At 34.3% G+C, this 17,257-nt stretch overlaps 1 protein-coding gene across 3 annotated transcripts; it reads left to right on the top strand.

The window, feature by feature from the left end:
* The first annotated feature begins 233 nt into the window (after positions 1-233).
* LOC141713163 (LEAF RUST 10 DISEASE-RESISTANCE LOCUS RECEPTOR-LIKE PROTEIN KINASE-like 1.2) lies at positions 234-10,691 on the top strand. 3 transcript variants are annotated; one of them, XM_074516451.1, is made up of 4 exons: positions 234-1,122; positions 9,047-9,082; positions 9,184-9,441; positions 9,557-10,691. In XM_074516451.1, exons 1-4 carry the CDS (start codon positions 315-317, stop codon positions 10,474-10,476), a joined length of 2,022 nt encoding a protein of 673 aa, XP_074372552.1. In that variant the 5' UTR covers positions 234-314; the 3' UTR covers positions 10,477-10,691. The 3 variants fall into 3 exon arrangements, with proteins under 3 accessions (XP_074372552.1, XP_074372551.1, XP_074372553.1); XM_074516450.1 differs by lacking the exon at positions 234-1,122 and adding an exon at positions 2,838-4,162; XM_074516452.1 differs by lacking the exon at positions 234-1,122 and adding an exon at positions 7,631-8,719.
* Positions 10,692-17,257: the final 6,566 nt, after the last annotated feature.

Below are 17,257 nucleotides of genomic sequence, written 5' to 3'. Positions count from 1 at the left end.
ATTTCAACAACGCAACTTATATTTTCTTAAAAAAAGAAGCAAACTTGAGATTAATTTTATGCTACCAACTTTGAAGTCAATGGTGTTGGTCTATTAGGTCATTGTTTTGCCTCTATCTTGTCTTACCAATTAGTTGTTAAAACGATGACCTAACCTTATTATTATTGTAAAGTAAGTAGTTGGTATTATTTCTCTCTAACTTATCTTTTTCTCTATATTATGTGCATAACTTCACTTTCTAAAGTTTTTCTAATCAGCTGCTGCAACATACTTTGCAAAATAGTGCATTCATCTTCCTTCTTTTAGTTCTTGAAATGAATCTTCCATTTTTTTCATCAAAAATCTTTATTTTCATGATCCCACTTATTACTTTTTCTGCATTACAAAAGGGTCATGCTAAAGATTTTGAACAACACTCCAAGTGCCTTGAAACAAAGTTTGAGTGTGGCCAAGATTTTGTTGAAATGAGCTACCCTTTCTGGGGTAACAATAGACCATCATATTGTGGCCTTGAAGGTTTCGAGCTGACATGCGATAATGAAAAAGGTTATTCGACGATAACTATTGATTCTTTCACATTTCGTGTACTTAACATCAATGAATCTGATCATGAAATATGGATTACAAGTACTGCTTTAGAAGATGATACAAGTATATGTCCTCCTGTGCTTGGTAGTACTTTTTTGAACAGAACTCGCTTTGGTAGCAACCCGAAAAGTGAACTTATTTATGTGTATTATGCTTGTCCGGATGGTTTAGATGTAAATTTGCCCGGTAGCTTGATTTGGGATGATTTTAATTGCTTGAGAAAAGGGGTTCCAAGTAAAGGATATTATGTAGCAGAGTCATTTTCAGAAGCTCAGTCACAGGTTTTTGAACAATGTAAGATTCAGCTAGTAGCTCCAGTTCTCCGGAAGGCGTTTGAGGAGTACAGAAATAATGAATCAATGTCGCTAGTGGAAGTGTTGAAGCAGGGGTTTACACTTGATTATATAATTGATGAAGTAGCTTGCTCAGCTTGTGTCAATTCTAGTGGCTTTTGTGGATCTGTTGATGTTGATGCAAAACGTTTTCAGTGCCTCTGTCGTGATGGAGCTTATCCAGTTTCATGTCCAAAACGCGGTTAGTTCTTCAAAACTTTTTCTACATATTTATACATTGAGAAATAGGATCGTAAGAAAATACTATGTTAATATTGACATCTCTATTCAGTATAGTCTAGGTATACCAGGAACATGCTGCCTCTAAAACTTTAAGCTAAACAATTTTGCAGATTAGTAAAGTGTAGTCTAACATAAGGAACCTTACCCGAGAATAAAGAATTACTTGAGATATAGCTGAAACAGGTAGAGCTTCTATTACATAAAAATACTTTCTAAAATTTGAGTGCACCTAGCCTAGAAATAATTAAGTAATCGATATTAAGTTTCTGAAAAAAAGAGTAAAAGATACTAAGTCGTTCGCACAAGCACTAAGAATGGCCTGTGATGATGTGCCAGAGGATGTGAGTGAGCGTGCTTTAGGTTTGTATTTCTGAACAAGACTCGTATTGATTTAACTTTGAAACATAGCTGAACTACTTTTATATAATAGATTGGTAGTCCTATACTGTAATGTATTGATTCCACTGAGATTCGAAGTCTAGGATGTGATACTCCTCCAACTCAAACCCTGCTCCTTTAGTTTGATGGAGTGTGTTGGATAATCAACCCCTGAAAGTTGACAATCAAAGGTTTCAGCAATGCAAGACTCAAATCGTAGATTTGGTTCTTCATACAGCTTTCGAGGTGTTCAGAGATGACAAATCGAACCATAGAGTAGAACAAAAACAATTTGGGTTTAAGCTTGGATTATTGTTAACTACGTCGTGATTCTTAGAAATTGACCCAAGATAGTTTCCCAGGTAAATTCAACTAATCAAAACTAAATATAATCGGTTTATTTATTTCATAGGGTCTTCCTAATTTGGTAATTCTCGCAGAGAGTGTGACCTGTTCTTAAAAGACCATGAGATTTTGTGAATTGTTATTTGCAAAGTTACGGAAGATGTTGAGGACTATTAAGATCACGAAGATTAATGTTGATATTTTAAACTTCTGTGAAAGCCAGAAAAAGTCGTCAAAAATCGAAATTATAGTGCAAAACCCCGCTGAATGAAATGCCTGGCATTCAACTAAAAGTACAAAATCTTGACAGCTTTATGACATTCAACAATATTGATCAAAGTTTTTATTACATTAATTCTCCAATGGTAAGTTGAATCTGTAATCTGGGTGTACATGTTTTAACAATCTCCGTTTGACTATGGTGACAATCACATCTCAAGCATCGGTAATTCTTTAGAGCAACTTCAATGGTTGGGCTTAAAGGCTGCAAATTTCGCCACATAAGCAAAAATATTATGTTTTAAATTTTCTCTCTTCCATATTATATTTAGCACCCTTTTTTCAAAAAACACTCTAATGGTTGGTTGGCACCCCAAGATGTCAATTTCATTAACTCAATAAAACAAATGTTTAATTGAAATATATTAAAGAAATTATATTTTATGTAACATTAGGACCACATTAGGACCACAAATGAAGTTGACATCCATAAAATAGGGTGTCACCCCTCTTGTCAAATGACATTGACACCCCCCTCCATTGAAATTGCTCTCACTGCAATACATCCTCATGCGTCAGTAATTACAAAATACTAATGTACAACTAAATTCTAATAAGTTTTTTCTGTCTATAATATGCGTGTGTGTGGAAGACTGGAAGCTGTTAGGAATCAGTTCTCAGTGAAAACTGGAAGCTGTTGGAAATGTTCATGCTTTCGCTTACTGGATGGATGCAAGCTTACTCTGGAACCTCTACAGCAAATGTAATGATGAACCAATCAAACCATGCATTAACAATTATATTCCGCTTAAAAGTAGGACATCCTCGGGTAAAATGTAAATAGATCTTCCTGCTTGAAAGAGTTGATGCAGAAAGGCTGCTTACTTGAATGTGAATACCCACGGCTTAAGTGTCTAAACTCTAAACCTTCATTCTACTAATCTAATGGTCAAATAGTCAATCTTAGGGAACTAACTTGCACGCAGCCTGACCAGGACCTTCTACTTAAATTTATACATTTTTCCTGATCCTGGATGCATACAGAGGAACATTATGAACAAGTTCACTATATCCACTGACCAAGAATTGGTCTATGGCTTTTGTTCACCTCAATAATTTATTGAATTTATTTCTTCCGTTGAATATTTGTTCCACTTGTTCATCTCAATAATTCACAATTTCTCTCTACCATACATACTCCTTGAAATTCATGAATTCTTTTATTTTTCTCATTCATGAGCCATTACAAATGTTTACTCGCCAATCTTTATCTTTTCATTTACACTCCATAATCATTTCATTCCATCTTCTGTTCATACTTCCTTCTCATCATGCTCATGAATTCAGAAGTTACTACTCGAAATGCTCTAAAAATTTCAGTTGCGGTGAAAGAATAAGGGAAATTGGCTACCCTTTTTGGGGAGGAGAGCGGCCTAATTACTGCGGACTTCCTGGCTTAAAACTTAGCTGCACAGACGATAAATATCCTGTGCTAGAAACAGGCTTAGATTACCCGTTCCAAGTCATTGACATCAATCAAACTAGTCATGGAATAAACATGAGACGGGAAGATTTACAAGTTGATAGTTGTCCATCAAAGAAATTCAATTCAACGTTAAACAATACTATATTTGATTATGGAGCTCAAACTGAAGATCTTTATATGTTCTATAACTGTTCTGCTGACGCAAAAATAGCACCAGAGAATTCAAGTAGTCGTTATAACTTGACTTGCACGACCAGTGATTTAGGCACAAGAAATGTTGTTTTTTTCGGGAATGACTCATTTCCAGTGTATCATTTTGAAGCATTAAAATCGTGCGAATTCAGAATCAAAGTTCAGGTCGACAAAACGGTTCTTGAAGATTTTAAGAAGAATCTAACGAAGAAAGTGCATGAATTATTAAGTCCGAGCTTCGTTGTGTATTATAAGATGAATGACATAGCTTGCGAAGCTTGTAAAAGTTGGGGTGGAGTATGTTGGTCTGGAATTGGTGTCAAGGAATTTACATGTCTCTGTCAAAATGGGGCTTATGATCGTCCATGTCCAAAACCAGGTATATTCATCTTCTTTTAGTACCAGGTTCATCACTAAAGTAGCTAGCTAATGCATTTTTAGACTAAACGTGAGGCCTCTCATCCACGTTGAATCTGCGCTTAGGTCGGATCAATTCAGTAAAAACCAACATAAAATGATTTATTTGTTTGGGGGGTATGGAAGACAATTTGTTATGTTCGGTGGATTTTATCCGTATCTTAAAAAACCCAATTTTTTAAACCCAATTTTTTTAATCGATAGAATCGGGCTTTTATAAAATCGGACATTTCGGGATGTGCTTCAATTAAAATTATGCTGACAGATCAGATCAAATTGGGCCTTTATATGAGATGAGATTTATTTTATTTACATACTTTGTTACTCGACCTAAGAGTAGTTTAGATATCACGAAATAATATCTTCAATTATATTATAGATAATAGTTTAGATTTCGAAAACAAATATCTTTTAATATTGCACATTTAATTTTTCTCGACGAATAACCTAAATTAAAAATATTAGTAGTTTTATTATTTAAATATATATATATATAATATTTTTAATAAACTACTAATATTTAAATAATATTATTTTATTATTTTATTTAATCTCTAGTTATGTATTTGAAGACCGAAGTGTTTAATCATTCTCAAATATTAGTAGTTTATTAAAAATATCATATATATAATTAAATATTATATTAAAAAGTTGAATTTTTATCCGGCTTTTTTGAAAAGCCTCTGCATTTATTGGGGCTAAATCAAGGTTTTGTAAGGGCTGAATATGGATTTTTCGAGTTTTGCTCCGGACCGGATTTTCAAGGAAAAAAGGGGCTCATTTAAGGCTTGCGGTGTAGGTTGAAGGCGGGCCGAGCTTTTGACTCCTTATAAATAATATCCGATTTTCACTAAAATTTATCCACCAGACAAATATTTTACAACTCTTTTTTTTAAATAAATATGGCTTATAAGCCTATAAATGAATATTTGTTTTAATAAATTTTTGCGGTAATTGAGGGTCAAATCTATAATCTGGGACGAGAAAGATAAAATCCTAGCATTTAAGATAATTTTAACTTAAAATAAAATCAGGCAGGCTCTTAATTGCATCGTAAGGGTCATTATTAGATTTAGTAATTTCGAACACGACATGATTTACAATGAACAAAAATTTAGTGTTTGTTTTTCGGTTCACGACACGAAAGCACATGAACAAAAACGTAGACAATCAAAATTTAGTGTCGATTTAGTGTTTGTTCATCGCATACATGACACGAAATATATGACATAAATAAATATAAAAATAATTTTTAAAAAATATGATCTACATGGATCATTTTCACAAAATTGTAAAGGCAGATGCACTTTGGTCTGTTGGGCCACCATAAGAGGCCTCATAACTTCTACTAGTAACCATGATCGGTATCAAACAAAAATAAATAATCAAACTTTATCAAAATGGTATTCCTTTTTTTGCTAAATGTCAAAAAAGTATATTGTGAATAAAATTGAGATAAAAAATTAAATATATTTATCAGTATTAATGATATCGTTTTTGTTATTAGTTCAGTACTGTATCTTGATTATAGTTCAGTACTGTATCTTGATTCAATACGCAAAAGAAAAACCATAATTTTTTTCTTTATATACAAAATGATATCTATACTCAGAGTCATAAACAAACTGAGTTTTTCGTGTGCATTTCGAGTTCGGGTTAATAAGAGCTTGTTTGGTTAAGAAATCGAGCTGAGCTGAAATTTAACATGCACAACTTAAGATCGTATTAAATTAGTTTGGCTCAAACTCGCCTCGTTAAAATTTGAAAATTATACTCAAATATCTAATTCACGATTCACTTAAATTATTTAAGGTAATAAATTAAAATTTGAGTTTCGATTGTGTCGAAACTGATAACAAGATGGTCTGAGTAGGTTTCAAACTTTTTCTTAAAAGCAAAAGTTTTTGTCCAAAGGCCCGAGTTAGATTCGTCTTGTTTTTGTTTGATAAAAGATTGAGTGATAAAAGATCGAGTCCCGAGTTAGATTCGTCTTGTTTTTGTTTGATAAAAGATTGAGTGATAAAAGATCGAGTCCTGCTCAATTTGTTAACAAACTCGAGCTGAAACACAATTTTTGTTCAATAAAAAAGCCTGACTTGATTTGTTAAGAAAAAATGTTTCGATCTACGTGTTATGGACAAAGCTATGTTCGGCTAGATTCAATTTATTTACAACCCTATATATACTCTATATTAATAAAGAAAATATATTTTGATGAAACATTATTGTAGCAAAGTAACAAGTTTTGTACTCGTCTTAATTAATTTTGCTCTAAACTTAAATTTAATTACCTATAAACATGAGATTATACAAAATTTTATTCAACTTTTTAATTTCATATGAGTTCAACTTACTTTAACTACATATATATTTATTTGTTATACACTCTTATCATATTCAATTATAAATAAGTAGGTGTTTTGCATATGTTATGAAATTTAATCTTATACAAATAATAATTTAATATTTTTAATCTCAACCCCTGTTGTAGTATTATTTAAAAATACTTGGCCAGCCAGTTAAAGGACAAACGGTGTGTGAAAATTGTTGTTTTTTCCTCAAGGCCTGAGTACGTTACAATCAAGTTGTAATAATGCACTGAGAGAGCTATAGCTTTCAACGTATGGGAAAGCAAAACTTTTGTTATTCATTTCTTGTTATTTACATACTTTGGGTTCAACTCAGACCAACCTCTCCCCTGACTCTACCAAAGTCTATAGTCTTACCTCCTCCACTCAATCATACAACTTGCTTCCCCACTCAATCTTTCCATCTACCTTATATTTGCATACACTCTTACTCTTACATGTGTGTGATATCAACATGACAAAGGTTATCTGTCGCTTTTTAGGATGGTTTTCATTGGCTTAGGCCTTAGGCATTACGCACATCAATACTCGTTTTCTGTTCCTTGGACGTATACACATCCTAATCTACCTTTTCTAAACGCACAGATTTCGTCAATTATGAAATGATTAAGTTAGTATGTCTCCGTAAACACAATCTAGTGCTAACGATGAGTTATGCCGAAATCAAAATATATTATTTAAGAGAGTATTAACTAGTGTTAGAACGATATTTAAAAAGCTCTGTCTTGTGTATATGTTTTGGCTAGGTTGAATATATAAAAATTGAAAGAGGAAGTTTATTAAATGAAGTGTCTTTTTTATTTAATATTGAGAAAGTTGTGAGTTGCTTATATATTTTTTTTTTATTATAAAACTTGACGGAGGCACGTGCACCTAAATATCTCATCTGCCTCGATTATTATTATCATTAGTAACAATGAAATCATTTATAATTTGTCAATTAAATTGCTAATGAATCTCATGAACAAAAATAATTTTTTTGAATACGCTAGAACCGACTAAAATCCAATTTTTCTCCAAAAGTAGCTGGATTAGAAAACTAGACGTAAGTGAATTAGCTGAGCAGGGCCTGTGACAATAATAATTTATTGTTGTTGCTTAAATTTAAATGTACGACACGGTTTTCAAATCTTCCATTATAAATAAATTCCATCTACGTACACACATACATACAGGGGCAGCAACCTTTAGACTTTAGATGCAGTTTTAACTTGTTAGTTTGTAGCCCATTCCAGTGCATTATATATTTATTTGTTAGGTGCATGTAGGGTAACAAATAAACCATTGCAACTCAAAACATTTGAAGTCTTTGATCATCAATTCTTACTTGCAATTGTTGCAAGTTTTACATAATTATTATACTTTTCCTCCCCTGTTTCCTCTGTTTTCATCTTCCCATTCACCTCAAATGGATAACATAAGGCTCTCTAGGTGCAAGATTTGTCTCACCATTCTCATCTTCACCACCTTGGTCATCAGTATCACATCTCAATCTGTTACTCCCAAATTCAGTCCCTGCTTGCCTTTAAGCTGTGGAGATGGACCCAATATTCGGTATCCCTTCTGGATTCCTCAGCAACAAGAACCTCACTGTGGTTCTCCACAATTCAATATTACTTGTCACCACAATAATCCAATACTAAAAATTTCTGATGATGATTATATCGTCAAGAATATAAGTTACGCGGATAATTCAATCTTGCTTGCTAATTCTCAAGTTTTCGACTATGATGAAAATTCATGTCCAACCCCTCTGCATAATTTTAGCATTTCTGGGAATCCTTTCGAGAAAGGTCTAGATTTTGGGGAGCTTCATTTCTTTTACAATTGTTCGTTTGAGGATAAATCTGCGAGAATTATTCTGGAGTGTGCAAGCAATCGTACATATCACTCTTTTGCTGTGTTCCATACTGAATTTCTACAAAAAGAATATTCAGTAGATAAATGTGAGGCTACGGTTACTTTACCTATTACTGCTATTGACATGAGCATAGTGAATATGAGTTATACAGAAATCTTGAGAAAAGGTTTTGCGTTGAATTGGAATGGTGATGATTGTAGCAAGTGTGAGAAAAGCGGTGGAAGGTGTGGTTCTCTAGATAATAATTTCATTTGTATTTGCAATGGTCAAGCCCATTCTGGAAAATGCAGTAAGTTTAGCTACTCCTCTCTGAGCGATTTACAAACCATTTTACTGATTCTTTGCGTATCCTGATATTCGTTAGATGCATATATTTCTATGTCAATTACTTATACTGTATGATACCAAGGAAAACATATCCATAATATCCCATTAGGAAGGAGGGTCTAGGGAGAGTAAAATTTACGAAAACTTACCTGTAATTCAAATAATAGAGCTGCGTGATGCATGAAATATCCGGTCTTATATATTTATTTTAAGAATGATGGATAATAGCACATACTCAAGAAGACATTTATAGTTCTTTGTTCTAATTGTAAGTTTGATTTATTTGCAGAACACAAAATGCGAGTTGGAGTGAAGGTTGGTATAGGTAATTTACATTGTCCATATTTGATGATTTTCATTACAAATTAGTGCATATATCTGTCACATGTCTCTATAATACTAATGTTGTTTTTCTTCTCTTTTCAGCTTTAGGTGCATTAGCATTAGGGGTTGCGTTAACAGCATTGGCTTTCTGTTTCTATATGCGAAGAAAAAAAGTGGAGTATGGTTCGTCTTTGATATCTCGAAACATTTCTTCTTTCCAAGGCTCAATATCGGATTCTGAGAAAGGAGGTACTTGCATGGGAGTACCAATTTTCAGCTATGCTGACTTGGAGAAAGCCACAAACAACTTTGATTCCAGCAGAGAAGTTGGTGATGGAGGTTTCGGGTCTGTGTACAAAGGTCTGTATAAAATCTTGCTGATAGAAACTAAAAAAATAAACAATTTGATTATGAATTTAGTGTTTAGGGGACAATATATATCATGTGGTAATAAGTTTTATGCATTTGAATATAGGTAAACTTCAAGATGGCCGCGTGGTGGCAGTAAAACGATTATACGAAAACAACTTTAAAAGAGTTGAGCAGTTTATGAATGAGATAGAAATTCTAACACGTTTGCGCCATAAAAACCTTGTACCACTTTATGGATGTACCTCACAACACTGTCGACAGCTTCTACTTGTATACGAGTATGTCCCTAACGGCACAATTGCTGATCATCTCTATGGTAATCGCGCAAAGCCAGGAAAACTTACTTGGAAAACAAGAATAAAAATTGCCACTGAAACCGCAAGTGCGTTGTCATATCTTCATGCTTCAGATGTCATTCATCGAGATGTCAAGACAACCAACATTCTCCTGGACAACAGTTTCTCTGTTAAGGTTGCTGATTTTGGCTTGTCACGTTTGTTCCCACTAGATGCTACACATGTTTCAACAGCCCCACAAGGCACTCCTGGATACGTAGACCCTGAGTATCACGAATGCTATCAGCTTACGGATAAAAGTGATGTTTATAGTTTCGGGGTTGTGTTGATTGAGCTTATATCATCAATGCCTGCAGTAGATATCAGCAGGCATCGACATGAGATCAATTTATCGAACATGGCTATGAACAAGATTCAAAATGGCGCATTGCAAGAACTCGTGGATCCGAATCTTGGATTTGAAGCGGATTCTGATATACGAAACATGATAACACTAGTGGCAGAGCTAGCATTTCAATGCTTGCAAAATGGGAGGGAGTTCAGGCCGACTATGAAGAAAGTCTACGAAGTTCTATTGGGAATTCAAAGTAAATATTACGGTAATGTTAAGGTGGATCTTCTTGGTGATGATTCTTTATCGTTAAAGGATGATTCCCAAATTCTTTCACCAAATTCTGTTACTGCAAATTGGGAAAGCAGATCAACAACAGCTAGTTCAACCACCTAAATATTTTTCCCATTTGTTTAAATTAGTGCATGTATGCAAGATTTTTTGAAATTTAAGACATAGGGGTTTGATTTGTTCATGTTTTTTTGCAGAAGTATATTCCTGTTTTCAGTAGTTGTACATACATAAATTAGCATTTGTTTATATGTGTTTGATATTCTGGATTCTGATAGCCAAAAATGTTATAAAAAGCAGGTAGATAACATATTCTCTTACTTGTAAAATTCAAATAGTATAGCATTTCCGCTGATAAAGTTTATATCACAGATTCAGAATGTTAAAAAAAAATATTAGGAAGATAAATCTTTAGTTCATTGTGTGAAAAAGTCACTAGGAACTGGGAAGAGTTGAAGTGTTGGCTTAAGGCCCTTTGTAGCCTGATGCATTTTACATTTGAAAACTGTCCAGAGACTGTGAGGCCGATCCGATAATGAATGGGGCAAACATATATGTGATTGCAATCCTTGGAAGAAAACGCATTTCCCCTTCTGGATTTGGAGTATATTTTAATGGAATTCTGTAGAGGATTAGTGAAAGCTGGTAAATTTTCACTTGATAGGAACTACTCTAAAGGTACAGGATCTTTTAGTTTGGCAGCAGATAAGGGAGAGTATCTTGTCATCCAAGTTGGACCTAGAAGCTGGTGTCACTGAACCAGCAATGAGATTACAGGTACATAGGCTCAGAAAGTTAAACTCAAAAATCCATTACAGCACAACTTTATTACAGTTCAACATTTAAACCATCTAGAACCCTGTGAAATCCATTACCCAAGTTCAGAAAATCAACATAAACATAAATCCAACCAGAAACTATATTATCAGAAAATCAACATCTCAAAACTAAAGTAATAACAGAAAATTCTATCGCTGGCCAAAAACATCTTTCATTTTACTGGTCTTCATTGGGGCAGTTTCGTGCATCATGTTTTGTTTCGTCACATTTCTTGCACGTGGGCAGCTTCCCTTGAGTCTCATTCTTGGTCGTTTCTTTTCTGGCTATTTTTAGCCTGCCTTTTGTCTTACACTTGTTGGGATCCCTGATACTTATTTAAGACATGTTATTTAACTGACTTGTCTCCGACACAACTGAAATAGGCTGCCTACTTGAGATCAGAGTCCAGTTTCATCCGTTTAGTGTGGATACTATCAAATTGCCTAGTCATATCATGCAAACCAGTTTGGCAATAGTTATAAGGTTTCGATGCTGCATTACCCTTTCATACACCTTATTCATAAAAGTGCGAAACTTCAAGGCTTCCAATGTCCTAACTTCTTTTTCATTTGATTCAAATTGATCTGTATCTGATATTTCTTTAAGTTTACAAGTACACCTTGTTAATGTAGCCATGAAGAACAATTTTATTTATTAACACCTTAATTACTCCAAAAAAATTTTCTCTCCATATCATATGTGAGAGTTTGTGATTTTCTCTTCATGTTCGTTTCTTGATTCAGAGATAAGAATAGTGGCGCAGTACAGAGACATTGATGAGCAAATGGCGGGTCTTGGTATTTAGGAGGAAGAGAACGAGAGTTTTATGTTTGATGGCGACATAAAATAGGAGTTTAACAAATATGAGTTATGCTTGATTGACAGATTTCTCACTGAGAAGACCATCAATGTTCGAGAGATGAAAACGAAAATCGCTGATGTGTGGAAATCAACTATGAGCATCAACATTAAAGAGTTGGAACAAGGAATCTTTATCTTTCAATTTTATCGTAGGGAGGACATGTAATGGGTGTTATAAGGAGGCCCGCGAATGTGCAATAATGTTATGATGATTCTCGAGACAGTGGGTGCAGGTGAAAATCCTCTCAAAGTCTAAGCACTGTATTTGAATATATGGATTCAGATCCATGATTTACCAATGGGATTTATGATGGAATCAGTTGGCAAGAAATTGGGAATTTTTTTGATGAATTTTTGCAGTTGACGCTAAGAACAACACACCAATTTGGAGAGAGTGCACGAGGATGAATCAGATTGAACGTGGGAAGGCTCTTAAGCGTAAGAAAAAGATAGTCGAAAAGGATGGAACGAAGTTCATTGTGACTTGCAAGTATGAAAAATTAGGGGAGTTCTGCTTTTTACGTGGTTTGGTGACACACACGGAACGATTCTACGGGAAAAATATTGGTAAACGCGGGGTGTAAGAGGGAAGGAGTGGGGCATCTGGCTGAGAGCTCCACGAAGGGCGGCGACTCAAAGTCAAAGCAAATGGCTTATAGAGGAAGACGATGGGAGGCTAGGATCGGTAATGAGGGTTGTTACCAAAATTTTAGGGTGGGGGGATTTAAACAGAGGCAAAGAGATGTTAGCTTACAGGTTTATGATGATTTTATTTCAGACATTCAATCGAGAACACATCAACATGGTTTCCGAGAATGCAGTTTTGATGAAGTCATTTTGTTAGGGTCTATGTATATCTTGTTTGACCGATAACTCATTCTTATTATTCTCATGTTTGAAACATCCAAGACTTATCTTTTACTAGGTTTATCCTTTTGAAACAAACTAACAGATTACTCTTTAATGACTTATTCAAATTATTTTCAAACAAAACTGTGTCAACCTTATCTATTGTTTGAAAATCAAATCTGTTAGAACTTGTGCCTATAAATATAACTCATATATTCGTATTTGACACTAATGCTTACACGCCTTATTCTTCATATGAAATATCATTCTTGTTCTCCATTCTTATATTGAATATCCAGTCGAGTAAAATTATAGTTTGAATTGTAATTCACATATTTATTCTTTATAACGTCTATTCATATAACTTGTGTCGGGTTGTGGCAATGGCTTGATTTCAGAAGAGTAGCCAAGATAGCCAGTGGGTTAAGATATAGCAGATGTGCTAGGTAGCAAGTGTGCCAGGGAAACTTTTTTTCAAGGCTATCTTTTGTAATCAAGGAAAAAATTGTAAGTTCTTTTATTGAAGTTGATATAATACATTTTCTATGCTAGTTGGCATGGGTACTTGGATGTAGGCCATAGACTAGGATTAAGGGCCGAACCAAGTGAAAACTTATGGTGTTCTGTATTGTTTAATTTCTTTATTACTGCATTTATTTTCCAGTAATATATATTCTGCAGATTAATTGAGACTGTCTCATTGCATGTGTCATTCGTAAAGGGTATGTCCCATTTATAACATAGACTGTCCCATTTATAACATAGACTGTCCCATTTGTCTTATCAGTTAGAATATCGTATATATAGATTGTGCCTCTGATTTTCATTTGGTATCAGAGCGGGTGCATTTAATTCTCTGTTTAATGTTTATTTTTCTAGCTATCCATGGCTCAATCAGATAGGTATTCGAACAATTACCCACCATTGCTTCACGGTGCTGAAAATTATGACTGGAAATTCTGCATGAAAATCTTTCTCCAGTGTGATGTTTTTGAATGGGATGCTGTAGAAAATGGCTTTACAGTCCCAATGAAAGATGGCAAGCCCAAGTCTCTCAAGGAGCTATCTCCTGAAGAACTCAATGCTATGAATTCTAATGCTAAATCTATGAATTCACTTCTAAATGGAATGGTGGCTACTGAATTGCGTAGAGTATCAGCTTGTACCACGGCTAAACAAATATGGAATACTATCAAAGTCATCCATGAAGGTACATCTAAGGTACGTGAAGTCAAACTTAGTATGCTAATGAGTGATTATGAAGGTTTCAGGTCGGAAATAGATGAAAGTGTCAAAGAGGCTCAAGGAAGGTTCTTAACCTTGATGGATTCTATATCTCTTCTGGAAAGGACAATTCCGCAATCCGAAATTAATCGGAAAGTACTCAGGGCTATGCCAAAGAAATTTGCTCCTAAGGTCACCATAATGCAGGATTTGACTATTCTCTCTACTATGGACACTCTTACACTTTATAATGAATTGGAAGAATTCGAGAATCAGCTTCGCAAATATTATGAAGAAGATGATGTTCCTCGAAAAAAGACTCTTGCACTCAATGCAGATGCAGATGAATCTCCTGATGACTCTGACGAGGAAATTGCACTCTTGACCAAGAAGTTTCATAAATTTCTTTCCAAAAGGAATGCATCAAAACGGCCTCTGAAATCTCAGCTTTCGAAGAAAGATTTCAAATCTAATCCCATCAAAAATAATAAGGCTAATTCGAGCAAGGACACATGCTTCGAATGCGGGAAAAAGAGACATTTCAAAAAGATTGTTACAAGCTCAAGGATAAGAAGAAATCATTGCTTACATGGAGTGATGATGATTCTGATGTGGAGACAGACTCAAATGATGAAGTTGCTCAATTATATTTTGTTGGACTTGAAGGCAGCTCCATTGATAATGACGAGGTACAAAATGTTCAATATAATATAAATTCAAATGTATCTTTAACTATACTAACCTTGCAGGCTCAGAATAGAAAACTAAAAGAAAAGATGCTTACTTAAAACAAACATTAAGTGAAGTTCTTAGTGAACTGGATGATCCTATGAAAGATGAAACATTGGTTGCTGAAAATCAATCTTTAGTTGAAAAGATATCTAAGCTTACGGAAGAAAATGAGTATCTCAAGAATGAGAATGAGATGAAAGATGTCTGTCCTGAAGCTTTGAAGGAAGAATCAGCCCATGTTGATCTAGATACTGTCAAAAGGATAGTGTTTATGACACTTTGGTTCCTGAATTAAAGCAGAAAGTTGCACAACTATGGTGAAGGAACTTTGAATGCGTTACTTACGGAACAGAAATCTTCTCTTGATAAAGAAGGATTAAGATGCGAATCTATCAAGAAAAGAACATTTTAAAGCGGTTACAAGAGGACTCCAATGAAGTATAAGATGCTATATGAAAAATGTCGAAATTGTGGCAAACCTGGTCACACTACTTCTGAATCTAGATTATGTGGTAACAAAGGCCACTTTTCTAATTTATCTTATATATCGTCTACTAGATATAAATCTGCTCATGCTTCAGTTAATATTATTCAGATGTGGATTAAGAAATCAGATAGACATTTATATAAGCTCTGTGCTACTAACCAACAAGGACCCAAGGTTAAATGGGTACCTAAGAGATGAAGCAATTTTCGCAGGTATGCTTGAAGGTTCATGTTCCCCGTAATAAATGGATAATCGATAGTGGATGCTCTCTCCATATGACCAGTGATAAATCCAAGTTTCTCTCACTCGTAGCTAAAGAGGGAGGTCTAGTTACACTTGTGACTCGAACACCGTACGTATCATTGGTAAAGGCACTATTGGTAATGACAGGTTTGCTATTTATAATGTTCGTTTAGTTGATGGTTTAAAATACAATCTGATTAGTGTAAGTCAACTTATTGATGCTGGTCATAAAGTCAATTTCGATAAAGATGTATGCTATATTGGTACTAAAACTAACGAGTTTGCTTTAGTTTCCAAAAGAAAATGAAATATCTTTGTTCTTGATTTTGATGAACAACACAAATAAATATGTATTGGTACTGTTCAAGATCAACAGAATCTCTAGCATAGGCGTCTTGGTCATGTACACATGGATTTGCTTCGAAATATATAATCCATGGTCTTGTTCGAGGTCTATCAAAACTTAAATACAAGAAAGTGGAACCTTGCTCGACATGTCAGCTTGGTAAACAGGTGAAAACATCTTTTATTGCTAAGAATCGAGTATCAACTACTGATCTTTTATAGTTACCTGTTAGGGCGAAATCACGCACTAATATTCATGCAAGTATATACGTTCGCAAGTAATATAGAATACTTTCTAGTTCGTTCCCTCAGAGACTCAGACTAAGTTATTGTCTAATTAAACTCACTCACCAATGTATGATTACTTCTCAATGTTAAGATAATAACACTTAAAATTGTTGATTAAATATTAACTATAATTAACTACTTAATTAATCACTTAACTAACACTTCAATTTATCAATAATAAAACACTCATGAGATCACAACTTCATTATTACTTCCTTCTATAGCCATTGTTATTACCTTTAGCATGTGACAGTGATGATATTAATCGAATAACACAAAACTGATAAAAGCCAACTTTCATTGTACTAATACCATTCTACCAAGCATCCACAATTAAGATAGAAGTTGAATAGTCATCAATTATGTTGAGTTCCTATATGTCTACAGAAATTGACAACACAACGATTTAAGCACAAGTTATTCCTTTTGATTACATAGGGCAAATAAAACTGTTAGAGTTACCCACTAATCATGCACAACGTACATGAACCTATGCTAGCATGGCAAGTTCTAAATCTCAAGATCCACCGTCGCTTCACAAGAGATTAACACCCTATCTTATATGTTCGCGACGCACATAAGACGAATACGCACAACCAATACTAGATATCATGCAATCATCACACACTAAAGTATTAAACAATTAACTAAAGAATTCCATAATAAATCCGTTGCAACCCCATGATCACGATTAGCCCATAATAGAACTTATCGCCATCATGGGTTCATATGAAATCATGATAAACAACACAAGAAAATAATAACTAAACTAATTATATTAAAACAGAGTACGTCACAAGAGTAAATAAGTCAAAGCAAGAAAACTAGCATCCAACGTTACAACGAAACAAGAATCACAAGAAAATATGCTTCCTCTTCGTTGCGGTGTGCTAAATCGGTCTTCTTCCTTATCTCCTTCGCTTCTTGCGTAAAACACAATCTAAAACATAATCCCCTTAATAAATCTCTGTGAAAACGTCTCAAATCTACCTATATAATAGTCCCATAAAACTCAGATTACATAGAAGTTGAAAGCCA

Source organism: Apium graveolens, chromosome 3 (assembly GCF_009905375.1).
Source record: "Apium graveolens cultivar Ventura chromosome 3, ASM990537v1, whole genome shotgun sequence".
Taxonomy (NCBI): Eukaryota; Viridiplantae; Streptophyta; class Magnoliopsida; order Apiales; family Apiaceae; genus Apium; species Apium graveolens.
This window is presented reverse-complemented; position numbering and strand designations above follow the sequence as displayed.